Source organism: Eptesicus fuscus, chromosome 17 (assembly GCF_027574615.1).
Source record: "Eptesicus fuscus isolate TK198812 chromosome 17, DD_ASM_mEF_20220401, whole genome shotgun sequence".
Lineage (NCBI taxonomy): Eukaryota > Metazoa > Chordata > Mammalia > Chiroptera > Vespertilionidae > Eptesicus > Eptesicus fuscus.
The window spans coordinates 30805083-30822576 of NC_072489.1; the positions used below are offsets into that span (position 1 = coordinate 30805083).

General features: G+C 38.0%; 1 protein-coding gene across 15 annotated transcripts in view; it reads left to right on the forward strand.

The window, feature by feature from the left end:
* The window catches only part of PCDH15 (protocadherin related 15), a 590647-nt gene that overhangs the window by 204380 nt on the left and 368773 nt on the right, over positions 1 to 17494 (forward strand). For 14 of the 15 annotated variants that reach the window (XM_054728735.1, XM_054728734.1, XM_054728732.1 and 11 more), the window contains one exon: positions 6035 to 6145. The exons of the other annotated variant lie outside the window; for it this stretch is intronic. In XM_054728735.1, coding sequence (XP_054584710.1) covers positions 6035 to 6145 — 111 coding nt within the window. The remainder of the gene's footprint in view (positions 1 to 6034; positions 6146 to 17494) is intronic. 15 annotated transcript variants of the gene reach the window in all.

Genomic DNA, 17494 nt, shown 5'->3' on the forward strand with positions numbered 1-17494 from the left:
AGAACATCATGGGCTTCCCAAAGCATAGTGGTTTTGTTTGTTTGTTTGTTTGTTTGTTTTTTCCAAAGCATAGTTTTAAACTCACTTCTTAAATGAGATTTCTAAAGGAATGCTTCTCCTTTACATTAATATTAGGAATATAAGAAGTGGTGAAGATAATATTATATCTTTATTTTTATATCATATATTTCTTAGGTAAGCTTTAAACAATCAACAGAAATGACTGTGCTTGTTTAGACTAAAAATTCACTAAAGATCTCCATCACAAGTTTATTGTGAGAATTAAGTGAATTGTGAATGAATTTTCTCCTTTTAGTCTCAGAAATCAGTCAGTTAATAGTAGAAACTCTTGCAAAGGAGAGAGACGTGATTTACCTGGTAACACGCAGCCACTTCTAAGCTATAGAGTCAGGACTCTGATTTCAGAGTAGCATGTGCGCCACTCTTTCTCTGTTGTATTCTAATAAAATAGTTGTGTTAAAATTTTCCCAAAAATTGAAGAATGGAAAATGAAAGAAGAAAAAAAAAGCCCATGGGCATAGTAGGGTCAAGGGAAGATGGGGAGGGCGTGGAGTGGTTTGTTTTTCCCCTAAAAAGTATGTCTCCACGTGAAACCAAGAGATGGGGAAGTAATGAGAAAGTGACAGAGAAGGACAATAAGGATGAAAGGTTACACAAGAAATGGAGTGGAAACGATCAAAGAAATAGAGGAGAAAAGGGCAAGAGAAACAGGTTTTCCTTAAAAGTACAAACAGGCAGCTGACTGCACATTTTATTTCTAAACCATTTATTTTCTTTACTGTTTAGGTTTTTAAAAGAATTAATTATATGTGTGTGACATGTTCCTAGCTTACAATTTATGAAGGTCATTTCCTAATCTTTACTCCTCAAGTTGTATAAATGAAACGTCCCAGCCAAGTATAGACTGGCCAAACCATGTATTTTAGGGAAACATTTATTACATTGCTTTAGAAAAAAAAAATATCCAAAGTTTAGCTATAGTGTGAGGCAAAATGTATTACTTAGAAGCTATCTTTTTGAAGTTTTGTGAGGCTGAAATTCCTTGTTAGCTGTGCAGTAATTCCTTCTGAATGCTTTTCCCTTTCAGGGATATGTAGGCTTGGCATAAAATACAATATATACATTTTACTGCCTACAGATTGGAAAGCCAATCAGCCACATGCAGTTTCCAAATTACAAAAAAAAAAAAAATAGAAAGAAAAGAAAAAGAAAAATGTCCTTCAGCAAGCTAGAAGTCCAGTGGCATAAAGACATTCTCTGGGCATGGTTCTAATTCAATGAATCAATATAAGACATCATGACAACACTTAACTTAGGATCTATTAGAGGAGAAAACATTAACCCAGTCATGTCCTTACAGAGAGAATCCACCTTTAGCATCATAGAAACTTGGTGTAAACCTCAGTACCAGTTTTTTCTCTTGTAAGCTCTATGAGAGAGAAATACCTGACGGTATTAATATTCTGCCACTCTTCTATTTTTAGTAATTCTCCTTACATTAACAATGGCATGATATTCACTTACTAACTTCTTAATTTTAAAGAAGTGTATGTACTACAAACATATTTAACCTAAAAATGTGGCTACCTCTGGCTTTTGCAACCACAATTGTAATGTCTTTTAGATTAATCTTAAACACTGTAGGATGAACCGAAAAAAGTATAGATTGCTCTATTCTACTTAAAAATCTTAGAGTTTTATTTGTTGTTGTTGTTGTTGTTTTAATATCATACTACGTTAATCTAACAGGAATTACAAATAAGTGACCTGGATTTCAACATTTTGTTTGGCCACAAATCAGTTTAAATAATTTTTGAGCCAATCATGATATTTCACATTCAAAACTTGGTTTCTCTTCTCTCTTAAGAAATAGAAATATGACAATGCTGGTCCTGATTTCCAATAAGACAACAATCAACTAGAGTTGCTCTGCTGTGTTCTCATGAGGAATGAATTCCCACCACTCAGAAAACATATGTATAGCTGCTTATACTCCAAGGGTTTTTATTCATTTACAGAATCTGCTTTATAGTTGTAGAAATTTGCAGAAGTCACTTCTGCCTTACAGTAATACAAATTATTTAAATCAATTCTTCCCATTTCTTTAAACAATAGCTTTCAGAGTTTCTGATAAGAGAAGTCAATAGAAATTTGAATCATGTTTCCCAGTATGTTTTCAAGATTCTTTTTTAATCTTGAGTGTTTGGCAACTTAACTATGGCATGCCCAATTGTAGTTTGGTTTGTGTGGGTGTTGTTTTGTTTGTTTATTTGTTTTTTATAATTATCTATTTTGAAATAGGTTACTGAAATTCTTTTTTATTTTTTTTCTTTATTGATTAAGGTATTACATATGTGTCATTATCCCCACATTGTTCCTCCCCACCCCCCGACTCATGCCCTCACCCCCTGGTGTCTGTGTCCCTTGGTTAGGGCATAAAAGTCCTTTGGTTGATCTCTCCCCCTTAACCCCGCTCTCCCCTACCTTCCCTCTGAGGTTTGATGGTCTGATCGATGCTTCTCTCTCTGGATCTGTTTTTGTTCATCAGTTTATGTTGTTCATTATATTACACAAATGAGTGAGATCATGTGATATTTATCTTTCTCTGACTGGCTTATTTTGCTTAGCATAATGCTCTCCAGTTCCATCCATGCTGTTTTATTTCACCAGTTAAAGAAAATATCACTCATTATTTGTTTATATTTTCAAGGCTATTTCCCTGATACTTCTTCCTCTGAGATGGCAATTACAGGAATGTTAGGCATTTAAATATCTCTCCATTGGTACAGGCTCTGCTCAAATATTTTCAGTAGATTTTAATCACTTATCTGCAACTGTCAATTTTCTGTTCATCTATACTTAAGGTTACTGTCTTCTCTGTTTTCTCCATTCTGTTATTAAACATATTCAATGTGTGTGTGTTTGTTTGTTTTTTAATTTCAGATAGTATAATATTCAGGTCTTGATTTTCCACATTTTTATAGCTTGTTTTTCTTGGTTGTGCTTTTTCAACTTTTCACCTACAGTGATAATATTATTTTTACATCTCTTAATATAGACATAGTTATGAATAGCTGATTTAAAAGCCCGTGTCTGCTTCTTCAAACATTGGTCTTCCTTGATAATTTCTCCTCTTGAAAAGAGATCACATTTCCTGGTTCATCGTATATCAATTTGGTTTGGACTCTATCCTGGACATTGTAAATGTTACATTGTGGAGAGACTCATGGTTTCATTTTATTCCTTCAAAAATTTTTTTGTTTTGTTTGTTTGTTTATTTTAGCAGACACCTTGATTGGACTCAAATTGAAAACTTTTCCGGATGCAGCTCAAATCTCAATTCAGCATATAATTTTTCTTAGTTTATCTGTGTGTAGTCTTCCCCATGCAAGTGTGGTTTCAAGATCAACTAAAGATTTGGACATATTTTTAATTGAATTTATTGGATGAGAATCTATAATAATAAAAGCATAATATGCTAATTAGACCGGACAGCTGAATGACCTTCCAGACGTCCTTCTGGATGGCCTTCCCAACGAAGCTGGGGCTGCGAGGGCCAAGGCAAGCCACCATGGCTGCAAGGGCCGAGCACCTTGCACGAATTTTGGGCATTGGGCCTCTAGTTGTTAATAAAATGTTATAGTTGCAGCTGTAAAATTCTATATCATCTATATATTGTCTTGTGTATTCACCATCCAAACTCAAGTGTCCTTCCATCATTTATCTCCCCTTTTAACTTCTTCTTCCTCCCCTCACCCTCTTCCCCTCTGGTAATTACCTTACTGTTGCCTGTGTCTATGAGTTTGTTTATTGTTTTCCCTTATTCTCTTCATCTTTTCCACCCAGCACCTCAAAACCTCTTTCATCTAACAGCTGTCAATCTGTTCTCTCTATCTATGAGTATGTTTCTATTTTGTTTGTAGTTTTATTTTGTTCATTAGATTCCACATGTAAGGGAAATGACTTGTCTTTCTCTGACCGGCTTATTTCACTCAGCAGAATACTCTTTAGGTCCATCCATGCTAGCGCAAAGAGTAATATTTCCTTCTTTTTATGGCCGAGTAGTATTCTATTGAATAAATGTACCACAGTCTTTTTATCCACTCATGTACTGAGGAGCACTTTGGCTGCTGCCAAATCTTTGCTATTATAAATAATGCTATAATCAGCATAAGGATGCATATATTCTTTTGAATCAATGATTTGGGTTTCTTCAGATAGATTCCCAGAAGTGGAATCTCTGGGTCTTAAGATAGTTCCATTTTGAATTTTTTAAGGAGAGTCCATACTGTTTTCCACATTGTATTCAGCAATCTACATTCCCACGGACAGTGAACAAGGGGTTCTTTTCTCCACATCCTCTCCAACACTTTCTGTTTGCTCATTTATTGATGATAGCCATTCTGATAGGTTGAGGTGATATCTCATTGTGGTTTTACTTTGCATTTCTTTGATGATTAGTGACATTGAACATCTTTTAATATGTCTAGGAGTCATCTGTATGTCCTCTTTGGAGAAGTGTCTATTCAGGTCCTTTGCCCATTTTTTAATTGAGTTGTTTGTTTTTGTTGGTTATTATTATTATTATTATTATTATTATTATTATTATTTTAGTGTTGAGTCTTATAAGATCTTTATAGATTTTGGATATTAACCCATTATCAGATGTATTATTGGTGAGTATGTTCTCCTATTAAGTGAGTTGTCTTTTTATTTTGTTGATGTTGTCCTTTGCTTGTCAAAAACTTCTTAGTTTGATACAGTCCTATTTGTTTAATTTTTTGTTTGTTTCTCTTGCCTGAGGAGATATGTCAGGAAAAATAATTGCTAGTAGAAATGTCCAAGATTTTACTGCCCATGTTTTCTTCTAGAATTTTTATGATTTCCAGTCTGACATTTAAGTGTGTAATCATTTTGAGTTTATTCTTGTTAATGGTGTAAGAAGGTGGTCTAATTTTATTTTTTTATACATTTATGTGTCCGATTTTCCCAACACCATTTACTGAATAGACTCTTTTTACCCCATTGTATGTTCTTGCCTTCTTTGTTGAATGTTAATTGACCATAAAAGTATGAATTTATTTCTGGACTCTCTATTCTGTTCCATTGATCTATGTGTCTGATTTGATGCCAGTACCATGCTGTTTTGATTACTATGGCCTTGAAGTATAGTTTGACATCAGGTAACATGATTCCTCCAACTTTTTTCTTCTTTCTCAATATTGCTGTGGCTATTCATATTTGGACTATTTCTTCTAGTTCTATGCAATACTCCATTGGTATCACGATAGAGAGACCATGTAATCAATCTTCTAAATGGCATTAAAACAGAATGATGTAAGGAATTTTTTAATGGATAAGAGACTGATCTTATAAGTTATATTATTTTAAGGTGTGAATACACTGTCATACACTGAAGGAAAGAATGTTGGAAAATTGCCCTTATGATATGCATGTTACCAGGAAAAAACTCAATCCCTGACAGGGTAGGAGATTTAACTAATGACCAGCAGTTCCCAGGTATGAATAAAAAGTAAACTATAACATAGATGATTTTTCACAAAAATAGTGTTTCAATTTAATAGCTGGATTAAATACTTGAATAAGCTTAGAATACAGAATGGACAACAACATTAAAAAGGGATATTATGTAGAATAATTGGAATATTTGAGCCCTTTGGTGATAAAAACAAGTGCTGAAAAGGTAATATAATAACAGGGAAATTTTTAAAATACCTAGACTTTGATTTATAAATAACCTAAAAATATATTTTTTTAAACTATCACAAGGAACAGGATTCCTGGTTACCATTATCAAAGGACTCTGATAAAACCCATTGATCAAAATGAAAAGTTTTCAGAAATAAGAATAGTAAATCTGAAGTGTACACTCACATTCTATTTTCAAGTAATAAGCATGCTCTCTGTAACTTCTTAAGGTACTAAATTACACTATCAAAATTCCTAATGCATTGTATATTCAAATGATTTTGAATATTTATCTTATTTTCAGACATCCAATGACACCTTTGAAATTCCCCTCATGTTGACTGGAAATGTAGTGTTAAGGAAGAGGCTCAACTATGAAGATAAAACACGCTACTATGTCATCATTCAAGCTAATGTGAGTATTCAGTTCCTCTTACTTTTCTCCTATGAACTTATGAAGTAAATAAGTTGTTTAAAATGTATAAGTTCTCTGACAGTACTCAATATAGTTTTCACTTCCTCCTTTGGAAAATAAAGCAGCCCTGGCCTCAGTGTAATTTGTATAAATATTCTTCTTCCTGGCAAATGGGATGGAATAGGGGATGAAGATTGTTTCCACTCACTGTAAACTTCACTCTCTGAACCACTTGTACCCCCTGCTCTTCAGTGATTGGTTTTTAGCTCATACTGAGGTATTTCTCAAAGCAGGATCCACCAAACAATTTAAGCCAAATCACCATGAGAACATATTAAAAATGCAGATTCCTTGAACCAACCTCAGATTCTCTAAATGAAAATTTCGGAGGGTAGAAATGCATTTTTTTAATATATATTTTATTAATTCTTTACAGAGAGTAAGGGAGAGGGATAGAAAGTTAAAAACATCGATGAGAGAGAAACATCGATCAGCTGCCTCCTGCACACATCCTACTGGGAATGTGCCCGCAACCAGGGTACATGCCCTTGACCGCAATCAAACCTGGGACCTTACAGTCCATAGGCCGATGCTCTATCCACTGAACCAAAATGTTTAGGGCTAGAAATGCATTTTTTTATTAGTTCCCCAGGTGACTCCAAAGTACACTAAAAGTAGAAAACTACTGAATTGGTAATCTTTTCCCTCATGGCTATCATACTATATAATAAAGAGGTAATATGCAAACTGACCATCACTCCAACACACAAAATGGCCACCCCCATGTGGTCAAAGATGGCCGCCCCATGTGGACACAAGATGGCCGCCTCAAGATGGCCTGCAGGGGATGGCAGTTGTGGGCGATCAGGCTAGCAGGGGAGGGTCAGTTGGGAGGGACCAGGCCTGCAGGGGAGGGCAGTTAGGGGTGACCGGGTCAGCAGAGGAGGGCAGTTGAGGACAACCAGAACTGCCGGGGAGGACAGTTGGGGGGGGACCGAGTCTGCAGGGGAGGGCAGTTAGGGGTGACCAGGCCTGCAGGGTAGGGCAGTTGGGGGTGACCAGGCCTGTAGGGGAGGGCAGTTAAGGGTGACCAGGCTGGCAAGGGAGGAAAGTTAGGGGTGACCAGACCTGCAGGAGAGGGCAGTTGGGATGACCAGGCCAGCAGTGGAGGGCAGTTAGGGGCAATTGGGCTGGCAGGGGAGCAGTTAGGCATCGATCAGGCTGGCAGGGGAGTGGTTAGGGAGTGATCAGGCTGGCAGGCAGACAGGCAGGTGAGCGGTTGGGAGCCAGCAGTCCTGGATTGTGAGAGGGATGTCCCTTGAGGGGTCCCAGATTGGAAAGGGTGCAGGCTGGGCTGAGGGACACCCCCATGCATGAATTTCGTGCACCAGGCCTCTAGTTTATGGTATAATTGTTCACTAAATATTAGCTACAATGACCATAACCATGGTATATGGACAGTGGTAACAGAAAGCCTGAAAAATAGTTGCTTATATAACTTTAACATTTATTATTAATATTATTATTATTTTAATAAAAGCCTTAGGTTGCTGTATCTCAAGGCTTGGTGTGACAGATCAAGTACATAAGGATTTGGGTTCCTTCTATCCTTAAGTATTCCCCTTCCCCTGAAATTTGGTTATGTTTCCAATGCCTTGTCTGCTGGGTGCTTATGAATATTATACCTATTAGCAAAACTGAGTGTAAGCAAGTGGAAAGGGTCCTAAAGATTTTTTTTTTAGAGGTTGATTCTGTTTCCTTTTATTTGAGAGGACACTGAGACAGTGTCCTCTCAACTTCCCCTTATAGACCATTATCACATGAGCCAGCACAGCAGAAAGGAAAGTTGAGGAAGTCTATCTGTGGTTAAGGGGGAGGAGATAATCATCTCCGGATGACAACAACTATGGTTCATCTTCTGGGGCTGGGCACATTGATGACCTGAAAAAATAATGTTAGCACTAAGAAGAATGCATTTTAGGAATAAAAACTAACAAGGCTGACCACAGATAGCTTTAAACATTTAAAAAGCCCCATGACAAGTGACAGGGATATTCTGAAAAGGTAGTGAGCCTTCGAAGCCATCTTGTGTCTTTAAGGACCCCTATGCATTGTAATCTTATTCATATAGCAGAACAGAAAGACAGTAGGGAATGGAAAAAAGGAAAGTATCCTCCATCAGCTATTCTTACAAATTTACAGTGGTATCCCCTTATCTGTAGTTTATCTTTGTGTGTGTTTTTTTAAATATATCTATATATCTATACTAATAATAGCCTAGGTGGCATCACGCCCTCACATCATCACAAGATGGCCACGTATGCAGCGGAGGTCAGTCCTGGCATCTCAGCTGCCTAGCACAGAGGAGGCAGGTCCCGGCAGAGGAGGCAGGTTGTGACAGGGAGGGCAGTTGTGGGTGATCAGGCTGGCAAGGGAGGGCAGTTGGGGACTATCAGGCCAGCAGGGGAGGGCAGTCGGGGGCGATCAGGTCGACAGGGGAGCAGTTAGGCATCAATCAGACCAATAGGTTAGCGGTTAGGAGGCGATCAGGCTGGCAGGCAGAAGCGGTTAGGGGCAATCAGGCAGGCAGGCAGGTGAGCGGTTAGGAGCCAGCAGTCCCGGAATGTGAGAGGGATGTCCAACTGCCGGTTTAGGCCTGATCCCACCTGCAGTTGGACATCCCCGAGGGGTCCCAGATTGGAGAGGGTGCAGGCCAAGCTGAGGGATACCCACCACCATGTACGAAATTCACGCACTGGGCCTCTAGCACCAGGCCTCTAGTATGTATGGATATATATATATATATATTTTATACATATAAAAATATATTTTTATATAAATATATTTATATAAATATATATTTTTATATATTTATATAAATATAAATATATACATATAAAAAATATATATATATATATATATATTTTTTTTTTTTTCTGAGAGGAAGGAGAGAGAGAGAGAAACATCAATGATGAGAGAGAATCATTGATTGGATACCTACTGCACGCCCCCTAGTAGTGATGAGCCCACAACCCAGGCATGTGCCTTTGACCAGAATCAAACCAGGGGCTCTTCAGTCTATAGTCTGATGCTCTATCCACTGAGCCAAACCAGCTAAGGCAGTGGTCGGCAAACTGTAGCTCGTGACCCACATGCGGCTCTTTGGCCCCTTGAGTTTTTAGCAAAGGCCAGCTTAGGAGTACCCTAATTAAGTTAACAACAATGTACCTACCTATATAGTTTAAGTTTAAAAAATTTGGCTCTCAAAAGAAATTTCAATCGTTGTACTGTTGATATTTGGCTCTGTAGACTAATGAGTTTGCTGACCACTAAGCTAGGGCCTTTTTCTGTGGTTTTGATGCCAAAACTTCTGGTCTGGTTGGTCCAGATTTGTTTTCTCCCAAAACTGAAGAATGAATTCATAGGCAAAGATGGTAAGAAGAAGCAAAGTTTATTGAAAGATGGATGGACTCCCGCAACAGAGAGCAGCAGGAAGGGGGCCCACGTGGGTTGCTGGTTAAGATTCTTTGTCTAAGGGTAGATATGTATATATATATATTTTTTTTTTTTGGCTTCTAATTGGTTCTTTCAAAGAATTCTGCCTTAGCAACATCCCTACATTTTATGAATGGGTGGAAAGAATGGACAGGACAGACCTGAGGACCTGATTGAGGACCACCTCTTCAGGTCCCAGGTGATGTCACTGTTCCTGCCTAGCTGGGTTGCCCTAGCAACTCCCTCCTAGCTGGGTTCAACTTTAGGTCATTTTGTTTGTCCCTGTTTGTTTGTTGTGTGTGTGTGTGTGTTTGTGTGTGTGTGTGTGTGTGTGTGTGTGTGTTTTCTTGGAGCAAGGTGTAGTTGGTAGGCTGCAGCCTATCCATGTCTGCAAGGTCCTGTTATTCTAGGATTTCCCTATTCTTCTCCCTCTCCCAAGGTCTGATCCCTGACTGCCTAGTCCTCTTCTATCACTTCATTTTCAGTTACCCTTGGTCAACCACAGTCTGAAAATATTAAATGGAAATTTACAGAAATAAACAATTCAATAAGAACTTCATGAGTTTTAAATTGTTTACCATTTTGAGTAGTGTGATGTCATGCTTTCCCGCTTTGTCCCACCCAGGAAGTAAATCATCCCTTCATTCAGTGTATCCATGCTGTATATTCTACCTTTCCATTAGTCAATTAGTAGCCATTTCATTGTCACAGCATCACAGTGATTATGATCAAGTAATATTTATATTACTTAATTAATGACCCCAAAGTCATTCACACAACTTTTATAGTTTTATAGTATATTCTATTTCATTATTAGTTATTGTTTTTTATATTATACAGTGGATAATTTATAAATTAAACATGGTCATTGATATGTATGTAGAGGAAGAGGCATAGCATATACAATGTTTGGTATTATCTGCAGCTTAAGGCATCCACTGGGTCAAAACCCAAAATTCAGTCAAGTTCATTTGAAGATCTACTTGGCTTTATTAAGCAATTTATGAATCTGGCAACATCCCATCCAGCAAGTAGAAGGGTACTTGGAGGAGTTGTATGAAATGGATGATTTTATAGGAAGAAGGGTGGAGCAAATAAGCTATTAGCAAAAGAAAAGAAATAACTGTTTTTAGGGCAGAACATCATCTTTTTAGAGGCACCAAAAAGGCTAGGGCTTTTTCATGCAGATTGCTTCTTCCTCCTTTGGAAAATGAAGGGAGTCCTTGTGATGGATTACTTTACCAAAATCAGAAAATCCCAGTCCGATTAAGATTAAATATCTGGTAAAGGTCAACACTGCAATTAGGTCAGGTTATAAAGCTAGATTTGATATCATGGGTTTTAGCACAAGTGATGCCCTTCTGGATCCGTGTTATTTTTTGTTTGTTTTTAACAGGGGCAAATTATATATGTAACAAGGCATCACTAAATAGCCATTTCTCTCTGTCTTAGAGATATTTCATCAGAAAGGGGATACATATATATATCTGCATATATATATGTATAGATAAAGATATAGATATTTACATGTGTTTCTGTAGATAGAAATCAAAAATTTTAAAGCCAAACTTAGACTTTCATTGAAAATTCTTAAAGTTTGTTTTGTTTTATTTTCATTTCATTGTGGGTTGTCTTGATGTTCAGTGAAAGAAACAAGAGTGAAAACTATGGACACAGGAAAAAGTAAGATCTATAAGATCTCAATACTGCTCCCATAACACTGAATTTTTAAAAAATGATTTCTATGTAAATGGATATATGAACAAAAGATACAATTTCCCTTTCTGACTAAAAATCTCTAATATAATTCACAAAATACGGCATGTATTTGAAAGCTAGTTTGTATTGTGCTCATTAAAATGAGCTAATTTTTTTTATAAAGAAATGCAAGCTAACAAAAATCTGAATGGCTGTCAAAACTTAAATATTTATAAAGGCATCTGGGACAATTTGTATTCAATTTGCTAGACTAGTCATAACTAGGGAGAGTGATAAGTTTTTCATGTCTCAGGGATAAAATTATGAAATAGAAGCATATACATGAATCATTGAAATAAAGGAATGGAATAGATGAGAAGCTGAAAGATTTTTTCAACTGAAAAGAGAAATTTTATATAAATGTAAAGCATACAGTATTAAATGTGAACAGTAGCTATAGAAGATTATAACTTTTGGGTATTTTTAAAAGTTTTCAGGATTATATACTCTAAATGTGAACAGTAGCTATAGGAGATTATAACTTTATAACTTTTGGGTATTTTAAAAAGTTTTCATATGTATATGTTAGAGAGAGGGAGAGATAGAAACATCAATGATGGGAGAGAAGCATTGATCAGCTGCCTCCTGCACACCCCCTACTGGGGATATATCAGCCAGATGCTCAGGAATCTGCACTGACTTCAGATCTAACAGTGATTTCCAGGTTCATGGGTTGATGCTCCACCACTGAGCCACAAGGGCCTCATAGAATTATATATTGTTTAAAGTTGTGGAACATACTGATATTAGTATCTATCACAATTTATTCAACTATACTTAGATTCTGTTTGTTTGTTTTTGCATTTGGGTATGGAATTGAGAGTTTCTCTCATGACTATCATGAAAGGCAATGAGTGAAGTTTATTGGTAAAAGCATGAACTCTAGAACCACATTGTTAAAATCCCAGCTCTGCCATTTACTAGTTGTCTGACTTCGGGGATACTCTATCAGTTTCCTAACTAAAATGAGGATATTAATGAAACATGCCACATAGGGATCTTGTCAGAATTACCATGTTAGCAAACAAAAGTGAACTTAGATTAATGTTTGGAATGTATTCTGAGATCATTACAGTATAACATAAACCACTAAAGTACTTCTAATTCACTGTTTAAAATGGGTAAGTTAAAAATAGAGGAACTATGAATATATATATAATGTATATATATGCACATATATATACATATATATTCATTTACATTCAATGTGAGTAGATAATATATCATTTTCCAGTGTTGCAATACATCACAGTCCCACAAATTATAAAGAAGACTGTCTATAGTCTCTACTTTTTTGACATGTAATTTACTTAAGACAGTGGGTTATTAGAGCTGAAAAGCTGGCTCATACTTGCTTGAGGGTCAATTGTGGGTACTTCTTCCCAACTCTGAGTTCACTGACCTCACATTTGTGGTCATAGTGGAAGAATGTACTGTATTGCAAGTGGCAAATACTACAAATCAGTGTTTCTTATCTCAGAGAGCTGGTTGTTAAACATTTGCTAGTTTGTATATACCACTATCTATATAGTTTAATTATTGTGTTTATATAGGATAATGATATTACATATAGAAAATTATCTTTCTTATCTGTACTAATAAAAGGGTAATATGCTAATTAGACCGGACATCCTTCCAGGCAAAGCCATGGTGGTGGGGCTGAGGCAGAGGCAGTTAGGGGCGATCAGGCTGTCAAGGGAGGGCAGTTAGGGACCATCAGGATGGCAGGGGAGGGCAGTTAGGGGTGATCAGGCAGGCAGGTAGACTAGCGGTTAGGAGCCAGTGATCCTGGATTGCGAGAGGAATCCTAGATTGGAGAGGGTGCTGGCTAGGCTGAGGGACCACCCCCCTCATGCACGAATTTTATGCACTGGGACTCTAGTTCTTTTATATTTTTATTACTTTTTTGATAGTATGTAAATCGATGTAGAAAGTAAACTATGAACATTAAAAACCTCTGGAAGTTGCCTAGTCAGTGTGGCTCAGTGGTTGAGCGTTGACCCATGAGACAAGAGATCACAGTTGGATCACATGTCCAGGTTCTAGGCTCCATTTCCAGTGTGGGGTGTGCAGGAGGCAGCCAATCTAAGTGTTTCTCTTATCAATGTTTCTATCTACCCCTTTCTCTTTCTCTCTTTCTAAAATCAATATGATTTTTTTCTAAAATATATTTTTATTGATTTCAGAGAGGAAGGGAGATGGAGAGAGAGACAAACATCAATGATGACAGAGAATCATTGATCAGCTGCCTCCTGCAAACCCCACTCAAGGAGATTGAGTTTGCAACCAGGCATTTGCCTGACTGGTAATTGAAGCACGATGTTCAACCACTGAGCCACGCTGGCTGGGCAAGAACATATTTTAAAAATAAAAATAAATAAAACCTCTGCAAGTTATAAGGAGAGTTGAAATATGAACTATTCATTTTGACTTTAAAGTAGATGGTATCTAAGAGGATAGAGGTCTGATGAGAAATACTGAACATTACTCAGCTTTGGCCTGGCTCTGTTTATGGTAGAAATATTTGATTGGTTTACAAAGAGAACCATTCAAATTTTGTGGGAAGTTCTTTCTATCCATGTGAACATGTTATATTCTTGAATAAGTTAGAAGAGTTTTGGTTGGCCCACATTAAAAAACATGTCACTTGTTTTCTTGATAGCATTTATAACATTATCACCCACACTTTTTATTTTCCATACTAGAGGCCTGGTGCACAAAATTCATACATGGGGGTCCCTCAGCCCAACCTGCACCCTCTACAATCCAGGAGCTCTCAGAGGATATCCTACTGATGGCTTAGGCCCACTCCCCATGATTCTCTGCTCTCTGCGGGGCCTGGAGGTTTCCCTGCAGCCATGGAGATGAAGCCCCCATGCCGAGCTGTCGCTCTCTGCCTGCTGCCGCCATGTGCCATGTGAAGGAAGCCCTAATGTCCTGCAGTGTGCTCTGTCTGCTGGGCCTGAGGGTTCCCAGACATGGACACACTAAGGAAGCCCCCATGCCCTGTTGTCCGGGCTCTGTCTGCGGGGCCTGGGGTTGTTTCCACCGCCACTGCCCACTAAGGAAGCCCCCAAGCCCTGCTGTCTGGGCTCTGTCTGCCATGTCTGGGGACTTTCCTGCCACTGCTCCACTAAGGAAGACACCATGCCCGGCTTTGCAGGGCCTGGCGGCTTCCCCGCTGCCAAGATCAGGAAGCCGCCATGCCCTGCTCTGCTGGCACTGGAGTCTTCCCGATCGCCTCGGCGACCATCGGGAAGATGCCATGCCCTGCTCCTCCGCCGGCTCCATGTGCGCAGGGCCTGGCGTCTTCCTGATTGCCGCGGCGACCAAAGGGAAGACACCAGGCCCTGCTCCTCCGCCGGCTTCGTGTGCACAGGGCCTGGCGTCTTCCCGATTGCCGCGGCAACCAACGGGAAGACACCAGGCCCTGCTCCTCCGCCGGCTCCGTATGTGCAGGGCCTGGCGGCTTCCTGCTGCTGCAGCACTAAGGAAGCAACCATGCCCTGCTCTCAGTGCTCTGTTTACTGGTGGGACAGGCCAGACACTCCAGCAGCGGGGCTGAGGGGACTGGGCGCCGCCATCTTGTGGGTATGGGGGCCGCTATTTTGTCGCAGAGTGACACATAATTTGCATATTACTCTATTATTAGATAGGATGAATATCAAATGAAGGAATGATTAGTTATAGAGAAAAGAAGAAAAAAAATTCAGAAAGGAATTTCAGAGAAGTGTAAAAATCAATGGGGTTGTCTTTTATTGAAATTTCCAAACATTCTATTATCACAGATTCTAATTTTGATGTTATCCTAAGTCACAAAGGAATCAAACTTATCTCTATACATAGATTTTCTTCCAAGCTACTATCCTTTGTATTATTTTAATCCTGAGGAAAATACTAAGGGCTATTTACGCAAGAACTTTTAAATAGTTGTCAGGATTATTTAGAATCATAGAAAGAATGATTTTTGAGTTATCTTATTAATAGCAGGCTCTTCTTTAACAATTCTAGAGAAGAAACACTAGCTGTCTTTAATTTAAAAAAAAATCCTATATAATAAAAGGCTAGTATGGAATGCGACCAAACAATGGAACAACTGAATGGTGGAACAACTGGTCACTATGACACACACTGACCACCAGGAGGCAGATGCTCAACACAGAAGTTGCCCCCTGGTGGTCATTGCGCTCCCAAGGAGGAGTGCTGCTCAACCAGAAACCCTGAGCCGAGCTCATGGCTGGCGAGCACAGCCCTGGGAACTCCTAGACTGCGAGAGGCCACAGGCCAGGCTGAGGGACCCCTCTTCTCCCAGTGCATGAGTTTCATGCACTGGGCCCCTAGTAATTTATAAAAATATAGAACTGCTATTTAGTTTTTAGCTGTATTTTCTCCTAATGGCTAAGCATATATTTTTAAAGTTTGTGAACTGTAGAAGCAGAAACTGTTTACCTCATTCCCTTCTAGCTTTTTTGGGCTGGTCTAATAAGACACATTAAGAGGAAAACAAATTTAGTTTTACCAGTATATGTACATGAGCCCCATAAAAACTATAAGACTAAAAGAAACAACTTTTATACCTTTAGACAATCAAACAGTAAATTTGTCAAGAATTGGCAAAACAAATGGATTAGAATTTAAGGCAATAAATTAGTGAGGATTAACAAGGTTTGTTTAGAGCCATCTGGGTCCTAAAATCCCTATTTCTGGTGATAAGGATGCTTTCTATGATCCTCGTATGGATAGGTTACTTTTCATATGAAAGTTTATTTTCTGCATTCAGGGGTACAAAGGAGGGTCAAAGTGTTGTTCCTGTACCAGCTGTTTCATATGTAATGCTAATTCAAAATAAATAGTGTGTCAAAATGGCATATGTCAGCTCTCCTTCAACACATTGCAATTGCATGGGCTTGGATATAAAAATAATTTTTATACTTTTAGATTCAAACTATGTAAACAACTTTTCAGAAGTAACCTTCACCCTGACCTGTCTACTGCCAACTGATATGTGGAAGAAGTGCTCATTTTACACCCACATTTTGGAGCTCTGCCCATTTCTTGGGCATATTCTTGGGAGGGGAGCTGAAATGGGAAGATGGGAGTTAATGGTTTAACATTTATAAAATGTTCAAGTAATGAAGATAGGTAAGCATGTGGGCATATAAACTATGATACTATCCTGTCTACTAGTATGTATACATTTTTTTAGATAGGCAAATGTTTCAAATAAAAATACAATTTCAAGGAGAGAAGAAAAAGAAAAAGGAATACTTTTAAAGTGACTTAGACCAAGGCAATCTTGTTACAGCTGTTTTTCTCTCTGAATATAGAAATTTAACAGAATCATGTTGCTAGGATAAGTTTTAAATTTTCAGTCAGTGATATTCCATCTATCATTGGTGAACAGAAGCAAGACAAACACCTCTGAGGTCTTGGTTAACTGAGTTAGGGTCAAAAGACTCAGGGCAACTCTAAATATGTCGCAATTTTTTTTTCTTTCTATACTGCAAATACCTGATAAGGCAACGAAAGAGTCCTTAATATATGTATCTATGAGTAAGTTTGGTTAGTGCTTCTAGCCATTTTATTAAATTATAAACTACTTGAATACTGAGTATGTAAATGTTAGATGGCTCTTTTTCCAAGTTTCCTATGACATTGCCTCAAAACTAAAACCAAACTTTGACACGTTTGCCTCAGACTCATTTTAAAACCAGGTCACACATAATTTCATAGTATTTGTTAGAGTCCACATCTTTCTGGCCCCACTCAATACAATCAATATTAAACTTAATATATTTCTAAATATAGAGCAGGTGCTGATTGAGTTAGAAACAAGCATTTATCTCTAGTTTGATCACAGAATAGTGGGTGCTTAAACTATTTTACAGAAATCCTTTCACTTCAGATGAAGGAATTGACATATACTCATCTGACGGTTAGACGTCTTATCACCTTTATATGATCACAGTTGAAATATTTTTAGTTTTATAAAAATGTGCTTTGTAAAAAAGAGTGGATTGTGACAATGATTTAGTTATCTCTGAGCTATTTTTTAAATATCTATCTTTATTGATTTTAGAGAGGAAGGAGAGAGAG